Below are 20,106 nucleotides of genomic sequence, written 5' to 3'. Positions count from 1 at the left end.
GGTTTCAGCCACAGCTCTACAATCTGGGGAATGAGCTGAGAAATGGATCCAGTTCTGACCCATCTATGCGTTGCTATCCACAACTGACTTAAAACAAAACATTCCCTACGGCTCATGTTCCCTGTAAGATGAGCGCTTGGGCAGCCACCCAGAGATTCAAATGCTGCCCAGCTGATTAGCAAAGTGCCTGTAGGTGGCACCAGGTATTTCTCCTGGTGGTGCACATCCACACAGCCTTTGGTGCACATAACAAAATTTATTCTGCACAGGGATGGGGAAAAATTAGAGAGAACACTGCCTGCTGCTGCCTTTACTATCCCTTGGGGGAGGAGGGGAGTGTAGAAGTGACTCTTGCGCTCTCACTTTCTCACACACACACATACACAGACATACATAGAGAAATCAGTTCCTTGTGTGAAAATTTTTTGTCCCCATAGGTCAGTGATACTCAGACAGATGCCTGCGAGCTTCAACTGGCTCTTTAATATGTCTCCTGCGGCTTCGGAGTGAACCAATCAGGATGCTTTTACTATGTTATTAACCAATTGTAGCTGATAAAATACTACTACTTGGCCAGTCGTTTGGCTGTGTGCATCATATATATATGTCATGTCCCTATAGTGAATGGAGCAATGAATTCACACTACTGTGGCTCTCCTCGGGAATGCTGGTCCCTAATTTGGCTCCTGAGGCTGGAGTATGACTGAACTGGAACTTAGTAGGTAAGTTGTAAGACAACTTCTAGGTAGGAAACCACCACCCCACAGTTTGTGCATTTGGCCAGCAGGGGGCAGCATTGTGCGTGTGCCCTAGGCACAGAAAAAGGGGCGGGGCCGGCTCCTTTCAGGATCCTTGCTTGTTAAAGGGTTCATCAGCTGGGTTTGGTTACAAATTCTTCAGTGGCTCTGTCCAGGGCATGCATGTGTGTGTGACATGTGACAGCTGCCATTTGGCAGATATGAGAGATTGAGAACCATGACTTCCAGTGCTCAACGCAGGCACGGCTACCACATGGGCTAAAGATGGCATCTGGTGGGTTCTGGGATTTCCCATCCTTTTGCAATGTCAACATTTTTCTTCTCCCAAATGGAATCCCGAAATCTCAGCCTTGTTTTGTTGCAAACCCAAAAGCTCCCCCGGCCCAAATCTTTTTGGTGGATATTTCTGTGTTGAGTATCAGAGGGGTAGCCGTGTTAGTCTGAAGCTGCAAGAACATTGAGAAGTCCTGTGGCCTCTTCTAGACTAACAGATGTATTGGGGCATAAGCTTTCGTGGGCAAAGACCCACTTCGTCAGATGCATGTAGTGGAAATTCCGGAGGCAGGTATAATGAATGGACCTCCTTATCTCTAGCCTTACTCTTGATTGGAACTCCTTTCTTATGCTTGTATATTTATACCTGCCTCTGGAATTTCCACTACATGCATCTGACAAAGTGGGTCTTTGCCCACGAAAGCTTATGCTCCAATAAATCGGTTAGTCTATAAGGTGCCACAGGACTCCTCGTTGTTATTTCTATGTTGGTACATTGGAAACATTCCATTTCCGCGCTGACCTCTGAAAAGTTAAAAGCGGGACACTAAGCTTGGCTGCCAAAGGAAACGTCCGTCGGAGCGGAACACTGGGAACGTTTCGTTCCGAGGCGGCCGAAATGGGACGTTGTTTCCATGGTTTTCAATGAAAACGTCGATGAAATCGACATATTCCTGTGGGACATGGCGGTTTGGACGGATCAGTCCTTTCCTATGGAAAAACTGTATTGTGGAAAAAGTCCCACCCAGGTCCACTCCTTAAGTGGCATTGTAGCAGGGACATACTTTGCATGGACACTCATCAGTGCTTTATACCCACATCTATGCTGCAGACAGATGGGCTCCATCCAGTTTTCATGGCCTTTGACACTGCGATGTGAATTTGGTTCCAAATTCCACAGCTGAACTGTAGCCTTCTAACCAGCTGACTGAAAACCCCACATTCAACCCCCACCATTGTCCCAGATACATTAATCCCTGCAAGTCTATGGCTAGCCACTTTATATCCATCCGTATCTGCATCTGGGATGTAGATGTGGGTATCTGCATCTGGGATGTAGATGTGGGTATCCACAGCTCATTTTTGTGGATATGGATGTGGATTAGAATGTAGTAGGTAAGCTGTAAGAGAACTCCGAGGGTATGTCTACACTACAATTTTGTCGGAAAAGCAGCCGTTTTTCCGACAAAACTTGAGTTACGCCCACACTGCAATTGCGTTCTTCTGCAAGAAAATCAAAAGAACGGCAGGGTTTTCCCGGCATTGGTAATCCTCATTCTACGAGGAAGAAGCCTTTTTCCAAAAGAGCTCTTTCACAAAAAAAGTGCGTGGACAGCGAAGAGGGATTTCTTTTGGAAGAAGAGGAAAGAGGACAACGCACAGGTGCCCTGGTGGCCAATCCACCCATAGAAATCCTAGCTTACACGTAAGAGAGCATCCATTCAGTCTGGACGCTCTCTTTTGAAAAATCAGATCGCTTTTTTGATGCACTTTTGCATTGTGGATGCTCTCTTTGGCTATGTCTAGACTGCAAGCCTCTTTCGAAAGAGCCTCTTTCGAAAGATACTTTCGAAAGAGCCTCTTTCGAAAGAGAGCGTCTAGACTGCACATTGAACTTTCGAAAAAGCGGCTTGCTTTTTCGAAAGAAAGCATCCAGTGAGTCTGGATGCTCTCTTTCGAAGAAGCCCTATTTACATTGAAGAACGCCTTCTTTCGAAAGAGGAACTTTCGAAAGAAGGTGTTCTTCCTCGTGAAATGAGGTTTACCGCCATCGAAAGAAAAGCCGCGTTCTTTCGATTTAATTTCGAAAGAACGCGGCTTGAGTCTGGACGCAGGGGAAGTTTTTTCGGAAAAAGGCTACTTTTCCCGAAAAAACCCCTGAGTCTGGACACAGCCTTTCAGAAAAAAGATCTCTTCCGAAAAAAGCTTCTTTCGAAAGAAGCCTGCAGTAAGAAACCTCCCCCCTGCAGTTTGTGCATTTGGCCAACAGGGGGCAGCATTGTGCTTGTGCTACCCTAGGCACAGAAAAAGGGGCGGGGCGGGGTGGGCGTGTCTCCTGATCCTTGCTTGTTAAGGTTTGTATCCATGCAGGGCTCTAGAGATACAGATCTGAAACCGTACTCACAAGCTGTATGAAGGCCTCATGTATCTGCAGCAAACTAGCCCCATACCCTGCAGCAAAAGGCCCTGGATTCTGCAGGAAACTAGAAATCCCAGAACAGCATCAGACACACGGAATTAATAAGGTTTCTATTAAACTAAGCATGGCAGTGGCTAATGCAGGCAAGCATGAGATACAGTAGGCTAGCTATTCCGCTGGCTAATTTAATCAGATGCTGCCCCTATAATTTTAAGCTCAAATTCTCAGGCGATGTCACAGTCAAAGTGAGACACCGATTAACACAAACCACGAATTTGGCCCTTCCTTTTCAGTGCGCTGCAGAATTTTGTAACAAAAAAGGGTTAAGTGCTTACTGAGAGCAATTGGGGAAGGAGGTGGGAGTGGAAGCATGGTACCAGTTGAACTAGGAGCAGTTTGGGGCTTTCGGTACCTGGGGATATAATTGGGAATTGTGAGATGCTAATTGCAGTGCAACAGTTCCGCTAAAATCAGCAGTGAACTAGCTAACAATGTTGTTGTCTATTTGGCCTTCAGTAGGGTTCAGAGTCAACACACAACTGGGATATGTTCACATCTCTTCGCATGAGCATTGTAGGCTGTCTAAAGACTGGCTCAGGCCACACTGGATAAGATACACACCAATCAGGGAAGGTTGGCTTAGCTGCCACTAGGACTAGAAGCGTATTTCTGCGAACAGAAGAGGGAGCTGAGTGGGGGATGGAGGGGAGGTCTGCAGAGTAGAGGGCCTTGATTTCAGTCTCCTTGTGCTTATCGGGAGACCTGTGCAAACGTGAACTCCTTTAGTTAACTCGGACTTCGCAGCATTGCTCAGTAATGTGCAAGGAAACCTGAGCATGGTGCAGCAGCATCACTTGGTATCTAGGGGCCAGATCTTCCTGCTGGGAGTGAGGCACCTAAATACCTTTGACAAACGGGCTTAAGGCCTTGTCTGCAATGGGGTTTGTTTGCACCGCTGCCGCTGAGCCGGTGCAAATCTCTTGCCCTGACAAGGTACGGCTGTGCCGCAGGCCCACGCCGCACAGCGCCCCTGGTGGAAAATCAGGGTAACTCATGTCTGCGCTGGGGGGCGGGGCTAACATTACAGAGCGAGGTTCGGACGGGCCCAGAAACGGTTTCTCTTCTGCTTGGTGATGCTTTGCTCAGTTCCTCCCCCTGGGCCTAGATGGTTTATCCCAGCCCTCTCACCAGACGTTGGGGATAACTTCTTGTGCGTTCCCGGTCATATTGCTTGGTCTACGGGCGTGGCTCTGCCACAGACCGAATGCTAAATAAATAACGAAGAGGACGTAGCCTTTCTATAGCGCCTCGGGTCCCGGGATCTCAAAGCGCTTTACAGACACAGGTCGGTATCATTACCCCCCATTTGACAGGATGGGGAAACTGAGGCACAGAGCGGAAGCATCACTGGTCTGGCATCACCCAGCGCATCAGTGGCAGAGACAGGCAGAAACCCGAGAGTCCTTCATGCCCAGACCATTAGACAACACTCTCTCTCCCGAAGCTGGGACGAGAGCCCCGTGCCGAAAATAGCTCCGCGCTCCCACCTGAGAGGCCTCCAAGGGGTTTGACTTCCAGTGGGCGAGTGCTCGTCAGAGTCCGAAGAACAGTTTGGGCGTCACAAATCACTAGGCCTTTATGAAGACGCTGCCCTTGGTCTCCCTTAATTGCGCTCATCAGACCCTGCTGCCCAGCCCCGGAGGCGGGGAGCGAACCCAGGTGTCCAGCTGGCGTTCACACGAATAAATACCATATTGCAGGGAGCAGCACGTGTGGGGGGACCTGGACCAGGCACAAACCTCTGCCGTAAACTGGAAGAAACTTCCGACGGCCACGCTCCTGCACTTGCCCCCAAATCGCACTTTCATTCGCTTTCTCTTCCCCGGCCTTGGCGTCTCCAGCCCGTGTCTGGAAGGGGACGGGGCCCACGCGTGTCCCTCCTGGATGCCAGACGGAGGAGGGAGCAGCCGGTAGACGCCGTTGTCGTCCCACCCCCAACGGAGGCCACGTTTCCCGTAGGACTCCGGGTGCCCTGGGGCCACGTGGCACAGTCACGGGTGATTCCACTTGGGGGCGGGGATTTCCACTGCCACGCTGCGGCCTCGGTGCCTCCACCACGGCGGGGCCTGGCCCAGCGCCGGAGCGCTCCTGTTCCGGGCCGATGCCCTGGCCCCGGGGCCCGGCCCATCGCTAGGATAAAACCACTAGTGCACAGCAGGGCGGGGGATACACACAACCCAGACACGATGGGCTCGCCACCCCACGTGGGGCGGGAGAGATGGGATGGGGGAGTCTCCAGCTCCATCTCCCGCTCCAGCGGCAGTGAATGGGATGGGGCTAGAATAAATCGAGGCCTCGTCTTCTCCTTTCCCTTGTTGGGGCTTCTGTCCCTTTAAGTGGCCGGGTCGCCCTGGGCCAGCAGGTTCTGGAAGTTGACCAGCTGCTTGATCTGTTCCGTTTGCATGGAGTGCCTCCGGAGCAGCTTCTTCTTCGCTTTGGGCGAGCTGGGAGCCATGGGGATGAGCCCCCGGTGCACGGGCGAGGGGGGCCGGCCGTTGGCCCGGATGTCGGGGATGGGAGGGTGGGGGTTGATGTTGAGGGGGGGCAGGAAGCCGGGCCGGGTGTGGGCGATGTGATCCAGGAGCAGGGTCCCCGATCCCCTCCGCTCCAGCAGCCCCGGGGAGCGGCGCCGCCCCGTCATGGGGGACACGGCGCTGGGGATGCTCTCCAGCGACTCCCGGGAGGAGCTGGCCGGCAGGCTCAGCGGGGAGGCGTTGTATTTCCTCCTCTCCAGGGAGATGCGGCCTGAATCGGGGGAGCCGGGGATGGAGTCCGGGCAGAGGTGCGCGTCCGACTCGCAGTGCTCCATGCGGGTCAGCTTAGGGTGCACCGTGCTCCGCAGGCCGGGCGCCGGAGCCACCCCGCTCTCCTGGGCCTCGGGGGCCGTGTGGCGCCGCGAGAGAGGCTGGTGGAGGTGGCTGAAGTGAACCCTCTCGGCCCAGGCTGCCTCCGACCCTGGGGCCTCTTCCTCGGAGCCCTGGGGGGCGGCCATCTTGAAACCGGAAGGCTCCTGGCCCTCGATGCTGTGTCTCCGCGACAGCAGGCTCCTCCTGGTGATGCTCAGGCTGTTCACCTCGGCCGTGAGCCTCTCCTCCGGCGTCCGGGCCTTCTCCGCAAGGGAGGCGGCCAAGGCTGAGGGCGCCACCAGGCCCCACGGCTCTGAGTTGAGTCTCTTGAGTTGCCTGGGCCGGCCCTTGGGCGGTGGGGCCGACGACCGCTGCTCTGAGGAGGCCTCCCCCTCCAGCCCCTTGGCAGGAGGCGGCAGGGGGCAGCTCAGCCGGGTGGCCATGGTGAAGTTGAAGACGTCCCTCTCCTCCTCCTTCTCGCTGGCCCCGGGCGACTGGGTGGTCTTGACTTCGATGTCGGAGGGGGACATGCACAGGGCGGGCGACTTCTCCTCCAGCCCCGGGGAGGGGGGCGAATTCAGGTACTGCTTGGTCTTCTTGGTGCCCGAGGGGGACGTATCCGTGGTGATGATGATCACCTCCTTGCCCTGGGCCTTGCAGGCGTCCAGCAGCACCTGCAGGGTCTCCCGGTCGCCCCGGTTGATGGCGTACACCAGGGCCGATGCTCCGGAGTAGTCCCTGGCGCTGGGATCGGCGCCGTGCTGCAGCAGGACCGAAGCCACCGCGGGCCCGGCCCGGTCGGCGCAGGCGTGCATCAGGGCCGTCTTGCCGGTCTTGTCGGGGATGTTGGGGTCGGCGCCGTTCTCCAGCAGGTAGCGCACCATGCGGGGCTTGTTGTGCGGGTCGTCGTAGCGGGCCCGGCAGGCGGCGATGAGCGGGGTCTCGCCCTGGGCATTGCCCTCGTTGATATAGGCCCCGCCCTCCAGCAGCAGGCGGGTGAGGCGGAACTTGCCCTGCCCCACGGCTTTCAGCAGGGCGCTCCCCTCCGCGTGCGGCATGGCGGCCAGCTCGCTCATCGCCAGGCGGAGCCTGGGGCCGGGCGGTCTCGTGGCGGGAAGCTGGGCTTGCGGGCAGCGAGGCGGGGCATGACACAAGCACTGCACCTCCCTGCACAGAGAGAGAGAAAGAGAGAGCATCATGGAACCGTACACTGCTGCAGCACCGTCCAGCGCCATGCACACCATCCGCCCCTGCCAACGCTGGAGCACAGCAGCTGGGTAATAGCTGCACGACCAGGCATCTCGCCGACGACCCAGCCGGTGAGGAAATGCAGCCTGCTCTGGGGTGGAACACGGCAGCTGTGTAACAGCCACACAGCAACGCTGCAGCGAGATCATGCAACCGCTACTCTCGCACAGCCAGCGCTGGCGGGCAGCTGCTTAATAGTCCATAGCCACGGTGCAAAAAGGTCACTCGTCCAGCACTGACACACAGCCAACTCTGGGGTGGGACACGGGAGTTGTGGGCCAGCTGCTCCATCATGCTGCACAGGAAATGCTCACCCCACGCTAAATGCAGCAAGTTCTGGGGGGAAGGACAGCATGGCCGCTGCTTTAAAGGTGCAGCTACACTCCACGGGGATTACTCAGCAGGCACTGAAATGCAGCCTGCTCTGGGGTGGAACGTGGGAGCTGTTTAACAGCCACACAGCAATGCTGCAGTGAGATCACACAACCACTACTGACGCACAGCCAGCGCTGGCGGGCAGCTGCTTAATAGCCCATAGCCACGGTGCAAAAAGGTTGCTCGCCCAGCACTGACATGCGGCCAGCTCTGGGGTGGAACACGGGAGTTGGGGAACAGCTGCTCCGTCATGCTGCGCAGGAAATGCTCACCCCACGCTGAAATCAGCAAGTTCTGGGGGGCAGCGTCCCGCTGCTTCAAAGGCACAGCTACGCTCCACGGGGATTACTCAGCAGCACTGAAATGCAGCCTGCTCTGGGGTGGAACATGGGAGCTGTTTAATAGCCTCACAGCACCGCTGCGCAAGGATCACTCACCCAACACGGAAGTGCAGCCACTTCTGCGGGGAGGTGGTGAGGCAGAAGTGTAATGGCATATGCCCAGGCTGCACAGCAATTTAGGACAGGCAGTGAAGGTGCCAAGAGGTGGGGTTAAGCAGACAGACTCTCCTTGTTCATATTGAAATTGGGCCTGGCTAAGAAGTGCCCTGGGATTTTGAAGGCCTTTGTGGGATACAGCCTCTGTTTCACATCTTTCCCCGACAGCCACACTGCACCCCTGGATAAGGTGGGAGGCGGGGCCTCAGCGCCGTGCTCCCAGAAGGGGCATGGCTTCTGGTAGAAGGGGCGGGGCCTGGGTAGCCAGCCCTCGGCGCCACCTGGAGCACCATGCCACACCCCCAGCCTTAGCGCCACCCGGAGCATGCAGCCCCACACTCCAGCGGTGATTTAAAGGGCCCCAGGCCCTTTTGACTCACCAGGCTCAGAGGCAATAGCCCGCCCCGCTTACCCCCTGTTGGCAGACACCAGGCCTTCCCACGGTTGTTGCTCTGTGCTGTAATATTGGCCCAGTGCTGAAGTGGGACCACTGGCAGGGGTGTGCCTAATTTGCGGTTCCCCCCCCCCCTTTCCTTCTCACTCCTGCTGCAAAATTCAGATTTCCCAGGGAACAAAGGCCAAAGGAGGTGGGAATTCAGCCATTCCTAGGGCAGGAAAACCCACCTTCCTCCCACTCGGTGTGTCAGAGAAGGGGCAGCAATAGAGCAATCCAGACGAGATGAATCCCTAACTTTAGGACCATCACCCCTCCATTTTGCAGATGGGGAAACGGAGGCACGGGGCAGCACCCAAGATCCTCTAGCAGCCCAGGAGCAGAGCTGGGAATCGACTCCAGGTTTGCCTGAGTCATCCTGCATGCATGGCAGATGGGACATTGTCCTGCTCAGCTCAAGTGTAGCTGAATGCACTGTCCCTTAATCCAAGCCTAGACCTAGGTGGTGCTAGGTTCCTTCTTCACCTAATGCACAGTCAACCTGCGGAACTCATTGCCAGGGGATCTTGTGAAGGCCCGAACTACAATGGGGTTCAACATGAATTCGATTCCTTCGTGGAGGGAAAGGTCTGTGGGTGGCTCTTTGCATGACCCCATGCTCTGTTTGCCAGAAGCTCCATGTGTGAGGACAGAGGAGGATCCCTTGCTGATCCCCTGCTCTGTTCATTCCCTCTAGGACACCGGGCATCGGCCGCTGTTGGAAGACAGGAGGCTGGGCGAGATGGCCCTGTGGTCTGACCCCATTGGGCCGATCTTATGTAGCACAGCCTGGCCTGCTTTTGCTTCCCAGCTCCATTCTCATCTTGCCAGAGCGATGCTCCCCCAGCGCCACACGCCGGCCGCGGGAGAGTTAAACGCTCAGCTCACATGCCGAGCAAAACGTCGCCCAGCACTGGCAGATCTGGCTCCCCATCCCCGCCTGCCTGAAAACCCTACCAGCTGGCGCCCGCGTGGAAAAGGGTAATTAATTCCGCTCTGGGGGGCGGAACAAAACAAGTTAACGAAGCAAAAGGAGTCTGGCTGGTGAGCACATTCCCCACCCCCCCGCCCTGCCGCCCCCAGCCTCTTCTGCCTGGCAGCTGGGGAGTTGCCAGCTGGAGGGGCACGAGGAAAGGGCTGCTTCCTGCCTACTGCGCCTGAGATGTCGCGGGCGAGGTCACATAGTGGCTATCGGTGCTGCTGGCCTGGGGCCAACGGAAACGGGGCTGTGGCAGGTTGGCTTCCCGAGGGCTCTGGTTCAGGGCAAGCTGCCAGCTTGGAATAAAAGCAGATTCCCCAAAGTCCTCTGTGCCGGACCCTTTGAGACACGGAGAGGCCGCAGCTCCTCCGAAGGGCCCAGCCACTCCGTCCGCCTGGTCCGCACGGGGCACAGGAGAGGCAAGAGGGGCAAAGCAGGGAACGGGGCTGGGGGGGATGGGGAAGAGAGCGCAGGGAGAGGAAGAATGCGACAGGTGGAAAGAATAAGAGCTGAGGGTCGGGGAAGGCGGGTGGAAGGGACGCGGGAAGGAGCGATGGGGAAAGGCAGGGCAGGAAGAGAGAAACGGGGGCCCAGAAGAGGAGAAATAAAGAGGCATGGCCAGAGAAAAGGAAGACAGGGACAGCTAATTAGCAGGGCTAATGAACAAGCAGCATCCTACAAATCATCAGAAGCTGGCGCCAGCGCCTAACCCGGTGCCCCAGGAGCCAGGGCCTGATTGAATCATGGACACAGAGCGCTGCAGATGAATGGCGCCCACTCAGGCTGCTTGGAGCTGTCCCCATCAGAGGCCTCGGCAGCCTGTGGTTGTAGCCCAGTGGTGGGCAATAATGTTTGGGGGGGGGCACTCCAAGATTTTGGCAAGTGGTCAAGAGCCGCATGTCTGTGGAGGGGGTGCGGGGTCTGGGACGGAGGAGGGGTGCAGAAGGGAACTTGGGGTAGAGGACTAGGGTGCAGGGGGGGGTCTGAGATGGAGTTTGGCTGAAGGAGGGGGCTGTGATTCGGGGCAGGGGTTTAGGGTACGGGGTCTGGGAAGGGATATGGGTGCAGGAGAGGCTTCTGGTCTAGAAGAGGGGTGTAGGAGGGGATGTAAGGTCTGGGAGGGAGCAGGTGCAGAGGTTTTGAGTGGTGATCTAGGGCAGGAGGGGGTGGTAGCCTGGGGCAAGGAGTTGCGGTGCGGTGGGGGGAGGGGGTGCCAGATGCTGGCTCTGGCTGGGAGACAATCATCTAGGTGGCTCCCAGCCAGCAGCCCAGCAGGACCCGCAAGCAGGTTCCCTGCCTGCTGCAGCCCCTGGCCACTCAAAGCATCTGGTTGGTCCATGTGCCTCTCAGCAGCTGGCCAATGGGAGCTGAGAGACTGTACAGGGGGTGGAGGCAGCACACAAAGCCCTCCCCCTTCACATGTGGTGCTGAAAGCCACATGGAGCAGCCAGCTGCCTGTGGGCCCCAGCAGGGCAGGCTGTGAGCCAGATTCAAAGGCTTGGTGGGCCGAATGCGGCCCACGGGCCATATCCGGCCTGCCCCTATTGTAGCATGTGGCATTGGGTAGCAAGCGAAGCAGGATGGGTTTGGGCGATGGCTTAGAGAGGAGACCTCTGCCCGAAGTGGTGTGTGTGTCTCCATGGGGGATGTTCGTCTCTGAAGGCCTCACCTCCCGTAGCCCTCTTCTTGCTAAATCCAGCGGGGAGGGAGGCTGAGCTAGACACAACAGGCGTGTCTTCACTTCCTATTCTAAAGCACTAGGGAGTGTTGTCCAATGGCTAGAGAAGGCGACTGCGAGCCAGGATCCTGGGTCCTGAGCACAGCATGGGAACCAAGTGGGTAAAGTAGTTACACCGGGAGCAGAGGGCTTGAAAAGCTGCTCCACTGTGACATTACCAAGGTCACCCAGGGAGTCGGTGGCAGAGCCGGGCATTGCCGCCATCCTTTGGGGGCGTGTAAGAAGGGCCCATGTGATCCAGCGTGCGACGCGTGCAAAGAAGGAGCACGGGAAAGAAGAGGGGAGCACACCGCGCCGTGCGCGTGTGTAAATGCGGCAGCGGCAGACAGTGTTTCTGCTTGTTTAAGGAGATTTTCACGTGGATGATTCGGCGGCGGACGGGGAGTCGCGTTTCTTTGGAAGTGGAGTTTTAATTTCGCCAATGGCTGAAGCGCCAGCTCTCCCTGAGATCCCAGCCTGTGCTATCGGAGAGCTGCCTTGTTTCACCGCATCAGTGCCACCCTGGGAGGGGTCGACTCTCAGGGCTTGTGTCCCGAACACACTTTTGGCCAGGTCAGATGCTGGCAGAGGAATGGTCATTTTCAAGTAACCTTCTCAAACCCTTCTCAGAAGCCCCCTCTCAGCTTAGCCCCACCCCGAAATAGCTCAGTCCTCTGAGCTAGGGTTGGACAGGGTCCTTAATAGAGCCCTGCAAATCTGCGGCGACTCGTTTTGTATCCGTGGGGAGCCACAATGTGTTTTTGCAGCTGTGGATGGGGAGGCAAATACAAATTTTGTGTCGAGAACCCTGCCCATTTGCAGAGATCCGCTTTATATCTGCTGGATAGCCGCTGGAATCCGCCAATGTGGCTGTGGATATCTGTGGCTCATTTTTCCAGATCCAGATGCGGATACAAATTTTGTATCCGCGCAGGGCTCTAGTAACAAATGCTACCCAGGACAATTTGTGTGGCTGGCTGGACCTGGAGAGACGTCGGAGAAAGCCAGCTCAGCTCCTGAGAGAGGAGAAAATAGATAGGCCGGCGTTTTCTGTGCGATTCGGATGGTCAATTCCTAATGAATCTAACACGAGCATCCAAATACTGTCGGCAACTTAAAACATCTCCGCCTTCGCCTCTAATCTTCATAGCGATCGATCTACCTAATCTTCAGCTGCCTTCTACTCGCTGAGTCGCTCCGTATCTAGCTGTCGCATGAAACCTGGCCTATAATCTTTCAAATTAAGAATATTAGAAAGGATGGCCCTTCCCTCCAAGCCAACGGAGCGTTCATTTTGAGAAAACCCTGGCGCAGCTTGCAATGCTTAACTCGGGGAAAGTGTCCCTTCCAAACCCATCCATGTGCAGAACTGCAAAGCTGGGGAGAGGCCCCTGAAATCCTGTGTCATCTGGAAGACGATGACGGAGCCGCCCGTTAACCCGCTCCAAGGGTGTGTCTAGACTGCACCTCTCTGCCGACAGAGAGATGCGGATTAGGCACATCGAAATTGCTAATGAAGCGGAGATTTAAATATCCTGTGCGTCATTTGCATACAAATGGCCGCCGCTTTTTTCGGCATGGAGCTTTGTCAGAAAAAAATGGTCTAGAGTCTGATCTTCCGAAAAATAAAGCCTTTTTCGAAAGATTGTGCAAACCTCATTTCACGAGGGCGACGTCTAGATTGCATCCTTTTTTCGGAAAAGGGATGCAAATTAGACGTATCACAATTGCTAATGAAGCGGGGATTTAAATCTCCCCCGCTTCATTAGCATTAAAATGGCTGCCACGTTTTTTCGGCATGGAGTTTTGCTGGAAAAAAGCGCCAGTCTAGACGCGGATCTTTCGGAAAATAAAGCCTTTTCGAAAGATCCCTTATCCCTCTTAAAATAAGGGATAAGGGATCTTTCGGAAAAGGCTTGGTTTTTCGATAGATCAGCCTCTAGACTGCTGCTTTTCTCCGACAAAGCTCCGTGCCGAAAATAAGCAGCGGCCATTTTTATGCGAATGACGTGCAGGATATTTAAATCCCTGCTTCTTTAGAGATTTCAATGTGCCTAATCTGCATCTCTCTGTCGGCAGAGGCAGTCTAGACACACCCTTGCAAGTGTCCTGCTCTGTCTGTTTTGTTATTGGCACCCAGCAATGTCCTCTCTGCTTCTAGAGCAGCGGTTCCCAACCTATGGTTCGTGGAAAGTCCGTGATGGTACTGTAGGGGTGTCCGTGGAAAGTTTAGGAAAGGGAAGGAAAAAAACCAGTAAGGATCGGGCCCACTGCAGAACTGGGATTTTCCACCCATCTCCTGGGGCTCGCCATTTGCAACCGGCCGCACGCTCGCTGCCTCCCGCCCATGAGATGGGATCTTGATACCCCAAGAAGCACCCTCCAGCCTCCTGCCACCTTATGCTCCAGCCCTCTCACCCTCCCAGGGTACGTCTAGACTGCAAAGTTTTTCCGGGATACCTCCCGGGAAAACTGCCGCGTCCAAGGAAAGTTTTTTCGGAAGAGCAGATGCGTTTTTTCGGCATCCCTGTAATCCTTGTTGTATGAGGAAGAAGGGATGTTCTGAAAAAGGGTTTTTTCCCAACATTTGGCCCAGTGGAGACAGGCCGAATGTCAGAAAAGCTGCTTCTGTAAAAAGAAATGGAAAAAGATATGCAAATTGTGGTTTGCAATTTGCGTATCTTTTTCCGGAAGACTTGTGTTGTTTAGACATAGCCCTAGTCCTACAGTGGGCTCGATCCTCCCTTTTCTTTTCCTTGTCTTTTTTTTCTCCCCCAGGGCTCCATGCCCGACCAAGAGTGGAGTGAAAGGGCAGGAGCTGCCTTTGGCCACGATAGTCCCCTTGCCGTATCCTCCATGGATGGGCAGGAGATGGAGGGGGAGGTGCTGAGGGAGCCATACGGCCCAAGGAACGTGCTGGCTGCTGCTTCCCGCCGCTCCCCTTGGGGGGGATCCGTAACATTTTAACAGATTGGAAAAGGGGCCGTATGCTTGAAAAGGTTGGGGGCCACTGCTCTAGATGTAAGCCCGCATCCCCAGGGGCTTTCTCTGAGGGAGGAGGGGCAAGGATAGAATGGTTTGAGCATGGGCCAGGAAGTCTGCGTTCCTGGGCTTCATTACCAGTGCTGCGAGCAGCGCACATGAGTGGTTAAAGCAGGGAGGGTCTGATGATCAAAATAGTTTCGGGGGTTTGTACTAGCTGGATGGGATGCTGGATAGTGGATGGGGCAAGGGACCAGTGTTCCCTCTAATTGTTTCCATCTATGTGCAGAATACATTTTGTTCTATGCATGGAGGTATGTGCAGATGTGCACCATCTGAGAAACACATACTGCTGGCTGTTAATCAGCTGGGTGGCATTTGAATCCTTCCTGGGTGGCCACCCAAGCACTCAGCTTAAAGGGAATCCTGCAAGGGACTGGAATCAGGACTCCTGGGTTCACTTCTTGGCTCTACCCTGAGTTGCTGTGTGTCCTTGGTCAAAACATGCCCCTGCTTTGTGCCTCAGTTTCCTCCGCTATAGACTGGAGGGGTCAGAGCTAGGCACCCACCTTTTGCAAAACACTTTGAGATTGCTCGCTGGAGGCAAGGGATTTTCAAAGAACTCCAGAGGAGTTAGGTGCTTGCAGCTCCCACTTGGCTCCTAACTCTCAGAGGCCCACTGCAAAACCCAGCTGCCAAAGGCCATGGAAGGGCCCGATCCAAACTCCATTCAAGTCCGTGTCAGCCTTTCGATGGCCTTTGGTGGGCTGTGGATCGGAATCGAAGCATGATGTGCTTTTATGAAGCGTTTCTTCTTTTACCCAGCCTTTCAGGGACACAAAAAGGCAGGCGAGAGAAAACGAGTCAACCCACCAAAGAGGCAGCCAGCACAAACATTCTGGCCTGTGTCCCCTGACAGAGAAGCCCCTGGCCACCAAGACGCCGAAGGAGATATTGACCTGCATGGTGCTTTAGAAACAAGATGCTCTCCTGGTGCATCAGTTTCTCTCCCCTGGATCTCGAGGGACACAGGTCTGGAAGCAAGCAAACTGCAGGGACCAGAACGAAATAACCCGAGCCCCTGTTGAGGCCTCCACGAATATAACCAAGCTTGTCGGATTCCACCCGCCCCTTATTTTATTATTTTTTGTCTTTCTGCTACTTGCTGGGGGCTTGTACAAGGGACTGCTTCCTGCAAGGCCTCTTGAGTGGCTGGTTGTATCTCAGTTAGGGTTACCAGATGGTTTCAAAAAAATATCAGACACACTTGATCTCAGATTGGGGGGGGAGGAGGAACCGGCCGGGAGGGGAGCAGGCTGGCCGGGGGAGATGGGGGGCGAAACCAACTGGCAGTGAGCAGGGCTGGCTGGGAGGAGGTTGGGTGGAAGCGGGACTGGCCAGGAGAGGGCTGGGGGGAGCGGGGCTGGCCGGGCTGAACCAACCGGCGGTGAGCAGGGCTGGCCGGGAGGGAGTCTGGGGGAGCGGTGCTTGCCAGGGAGAGCGGGGGGGGAACCGGCCGGTGGGGAGTGGGGCTGCCCTGGGCACACGCAGATCCTGGGGTGCTGCCCGTCCTGCGCACAGTCCCGGGGATTCCACCCGCCCTGGCCCCACCTCCCTCCTCTCTACTGCGTAGCTGCGTATTGCCTGGCAGGACACAACTACGTACTGATACTCATGATAATAATAAAACTAACTTAATTAGAAAATACGGGATATTTCTATGTCCGGTATTTTCTCAATTTGTTTCCTTACAGAAAGCTCAAATACCGAACTGTCCAGTTCAAAACCAGATACCTGGCAACCCTAATCCCAGTAGCATTTAGGAGTCTATCATGGGTCCCAGCCAATGCTCCCTGTGAGCTGAGCACTTGGGTGGCCACCCAGGAGAGATTCAGGTATCACCCAGGGGATTAGCAGAATGCTGGCAGCCTGCATTTCTATGGGTGGTGCACATTCATGCATGCTTGGGTGCAAAGAACAAAATGTATTCCTTATAGAGATTGGGAAAAATTAGAGGGGACACTGGTCAGGGCCCCAAGGGGCTAGGTCTGATACACCCACAGAGCAAAAAGCCAGCCCCCTGACCCAGAGATCTTACCATCTAAGTGTTGCAATGCTGATGGCTCATTTAGAGGCTCTCCAGCCTTAGAAACAAAAGGAGAGGATGGAGTCCGACCCCCAGCTGGTATAAATCAATGTCGCTGAATTGGAGTCGGTGGGTCAGACCCCCGGCGGGTGTCAATGGGGCAGAGCGACACTGACATCCGAGGGCCAGATGCTCCGCTGTTGCTTATTAGTGTTACCCCAGTGATGTCCCTGGCACTGTGCTGATTTGCACCCGCCCCGGATCTGGCCCACTGGGGCGGCAGCCTGGACTGTTTCCTCCTTCCCTCTTTGCCGAAGGAAACCCAACTCAACCTTTGGGCCCAATCCTGCCTTAGCCGAGCCAACCCTGGAGGCAGCTTTGTTCCCGCAAGACTGGCAGAGTCGGGCTCTCAGAGGCAGCTACGTCTGGTGCCGGAAGTCAGTGGTTCCCAACCTTTTCCAGCATAAAGGCAGTGCAGAGAACGGATGGTCATGAACGGCGAGACCCGCCCGGGAATCGCCTGGTGGAAAGTCCCGTGCTGGGCCCGCGGACCCCCAGCAGTACTATCATGGACCACCAGGGCTCCGTGGACCTCAGATTGGGAGCCTCTGCCATAAGTAATCCGCCCTCGCCCGAGCGGTCGCTTCTATGGGTTCCCCAGGGCCACTCACTGGAGAGAGGGCTGTCATGACAGGTAACCTGGGGGCCTCGTGCAAAGCCCCGGCCTTTCTCCTGACTTCACTGGGCTTGGGCACCTGTGAGTTTCCCCTTCCCCTGCCTGGAGTTCATGACACCGCTCAGGGTTCCTAAGACCACACGATCTGGATTGAACCCACTTCTAGCTGAACCATCCTAGACAATATCCCTCTCTCTACGGAGACTCTCCCCATGATCCCTCTGGACTCGTCACAATGACAAAGGGCCTCTCGCCTTACCTAGTGAGTCAGGGGAATTATCCCTGGTTTCCAGGTGGGGAGCTAAGGCCCCCAAAGAGATGAAGCAATTTGACCAAGGTCACATGGGGAGGCTGTAGCAGGGACATGAATTCAACTCTGGTCTCCTGGGTCCGACTTCAGTGCCCTCCTTGTGCGACCCTCACCCCTGCCAACCCAGCTACTGTATCAATTTCAAGGCAGTTGGTACACAGCCTTCACCATTTCTAGGGCTGTGGGAGAATGACTGAGAAATTGCCTCTCTCATTTCTGCGCTCCACCACAGGAAATCCACGAGAGCCCTAAATCATATCAGAAAAATCCATATGTCATGCTGGGGTGTAATAAAGCAGGCAATTTCATCTCAGGGCTCCTGTAAACCCTTCATCATTTATTGTCCATGGATGCAGGCTAAATACACTCCCGTTCGGTCAAATCTAGCAATGCTTGTCCCCGTAGGACGTCTACATATAAAAAACCATTTCACTTTTGGAACCTTTCAAAGACAAGACTCTTGTTTTTGGGTAAAAGCCCCACAGCCTCTTTTCAGAAGTCGGAAAAAAAAACATCCCCCCCAAACCCCGCAGAGCAATAAGTCTTTAGGAAACAAAGCGTTAAGGCTCCGGCAGCAATGCTGAAGATAAAGGCATGCAATGGATGAAAAAGGAGAAAACAAAGAGGGGGGAAGCCAGATTGCTTCTTTGCCGCAAAGCGTGGCATTTTTGGGTTGCCACTGGAAAAGGAAGGGTTCCATTTTTGGCAAATTGCTACAGAGGTGAACTGCCTAGGGGATTTTGGTGTAGAAACTGTCTGATGGGGACGTACTGGACTCAGAATTCTTCCAGTGATCGTTTGCTTTGGGATTTTCGATGTAAATGAATTTTCTTAGGGGAGATGAGAGCGAAAGAAAATATTCTGGTCTAAATTAGGAAGAGATTTCACCCACGTCTGGTTACATAACCACATAAGAATGAATGCAACCTACTGAATGGAGTGAGAGAGTGTGTGTGTGTGAGTGTGTATATATATATATATATATATATTTATGAGTATACGAGTATATATATGTATATGAGTGTGTATGTATGTATATATATATACACACTCATATACATATACTCATATATATATATATATATATATATATATATATAATACACTCATATACTCACATATATATATATATATATATTTTCTCATATACATATATATACTCATATACATATATATGAGTATATGAGTATAGGTATATGACTGTGTATATATCTATACACAGTCATATACATCTCTCTCTATATATATATACACACACACACACACACATACTCACACACACACACACATATATATATATGTGAGTATATGTATATGAGTGTGTATATATACATACTCATATATATATATATATATAGATATATACTGCAAGCGAAAAACCTTTTCATCAAAGGATAATTCTGTTCCTGTTTAAATTCCTATTTACATCAAAGGATAATTCTATTAAACAGGTGGATTTAAAGCAACACACCAGCTAATGGCACTAAAACGTGATTCGATTTTAAATCTAACCCCGATTTCTGGCGTGGTGTGGATCAGCAGATAAGAACCCCAAGGGAAGGCACCTGAGTGGACCCCGATCTAGCTCTGGGCACGGAGAGGTGAATGATTTGCATTGCTGGAAAAGAAACAGATGCAATAATAATACGGATTCATAATTACTAACAGTTAATAGCAACTGGATTACGCCTCGCTGAACTAAGGGTCACCGGGGAACGCCCGAGCTGCCGGTCTGGAACCCAGCTCCGCGGGAGGGGTGGGGTCGCAGGACAGACCGACACGCTCCCGGGACAGACAGCTGTCCAGCCGGCTTCTCTCCGGTCCCAGGCAGGTGCCGCTCGCTCCTCTCGCCACCCGCTCTGCGGGCGAGGCGCAAAGCCGGCTCGGTCCCGCTGCGCCCCGCTCTCCGCGGGCGCCGGCTGCGGGGGACGCGGCGGCTGCTGCCACCCTGGCCGGGGCTGGCTCTTTGGATCCGTCCGGGCGCCCCCGCTGCTGTGCCCGGCGCTCGCCTACCTGCTGCGGAGCGGCCCTCGCCCGTCCGGGCCTCACGCCTCTTCCTCGCCCTCGGGGAAGCGGAGCGGGCGCCCGCGGAGGGTGCGGGGCCGGAGACCGCGGCGACCCCTGCGGGCGCTGGGCGCGCGTGGCAGGGGCAGGCGGGAGGGGGCCCGATCCCTCTCCCCGGGAGCCAGCGCGTCAGCCGGCCCCGCGCAGGAATTCAGTGCGCCCAGGCCCTCCTCGGCCCCCCCGCCCAGCATGCCCCCTCAGTCCGGCCCGCTCCCCGCCGCAGCCCTGCGGGGCGGGCGCTGAGCGGCGGGCGCCGGTTCCCACCGACTGGCACAGCCTGAGCCGGCGCGGGGCGGCTATTTTTAGCGCCCTTCCCAGAGACCCGAAGTGGCGCTTCCATTCAGCGACCCGGAGCAGGAACGCGGCTCCACGATCCATAGGAAAGGGGCCCGCCCCCTTCTCCCCCCCCCTCCCGCCGCCTGTCACTCGTGCTCAGGAATGATGCTTTTAACTGGAGCAGGGGGGAGGGTTGGGCTCATGCCTGTCCTCGGGGTGCGGGGACCTCCCAACCAAACTAGAGACCGGGGGTACCATGGAAAGCTCTACTCGCCAGGGGATGGGGCGCCCCTCCTTGCTTCCAGTGCTTCCCCTCAGTCTGGAGCGGCCCTTCCCAGTTGAGCTGTATGGAGGGGGGGGGGCACTAAAAACTAAACCAGGGGGCG

The 20,106-nt window shown here is 54.9% G+C and overlaps 1 protein-coding gene across 2 annotated transcripts; it reads right to left on the bottom strand.

Annotated features, from left to right (window-relative positions):
* Positions 1-236: 236 nt before the first annotated feature.
* On the bottom strand, positions 237-19,814 carry ANKRD34A (ankyrin repeat domain 34A). Of its 2 annotated transcripts, XM_075907788.2 has the most exons (3): positions 19,394-19,814; positions 18,893-18,998; positions 237-7,244 (listed from the first exon to the last, which is right to left on the bottom strand). In XM_075907788.2, the coding sequence occupies exon 3, from the start codon at positions 7,151-7,153 to the stop codon at positions 5,564-5,566; it is 1,590 nt and encodes a 529-aa protein (XP_075763903.2). In that variant the 5' UTR covers positions 7,154-7,244; positions 18,893-18,998; positions 19,394-19,814; the 3' UTR covers positions 237-5,563. The 2 variants fall into 2 exon arrangements, with proteins under 2 accessions (XP_075763903.2, XP_075763902.2); XM_075907787.2 differs by lacking the exon at positions 18,893-18,998.
* Positions 19,815-20,106: the final 292 nt, after the last annotated feature.

This window comes from Pelodiscus sinensis, chromosome 22 (genome assembly GCF_052426305.1).
Source record: "Pelodiscus sinensis isolate ZL-2025 chromosome 22, ASM5242630v1, whole genome shotgun sequence".
NCBI lineage: Eukaryota > Metazoa > Chordata > Testudines > Trionychidae > Pelodiscus > Pelodiscus sinensis.
This window is presented reverse-complemented; position numbering and strand designations above follow the sequence as displayed.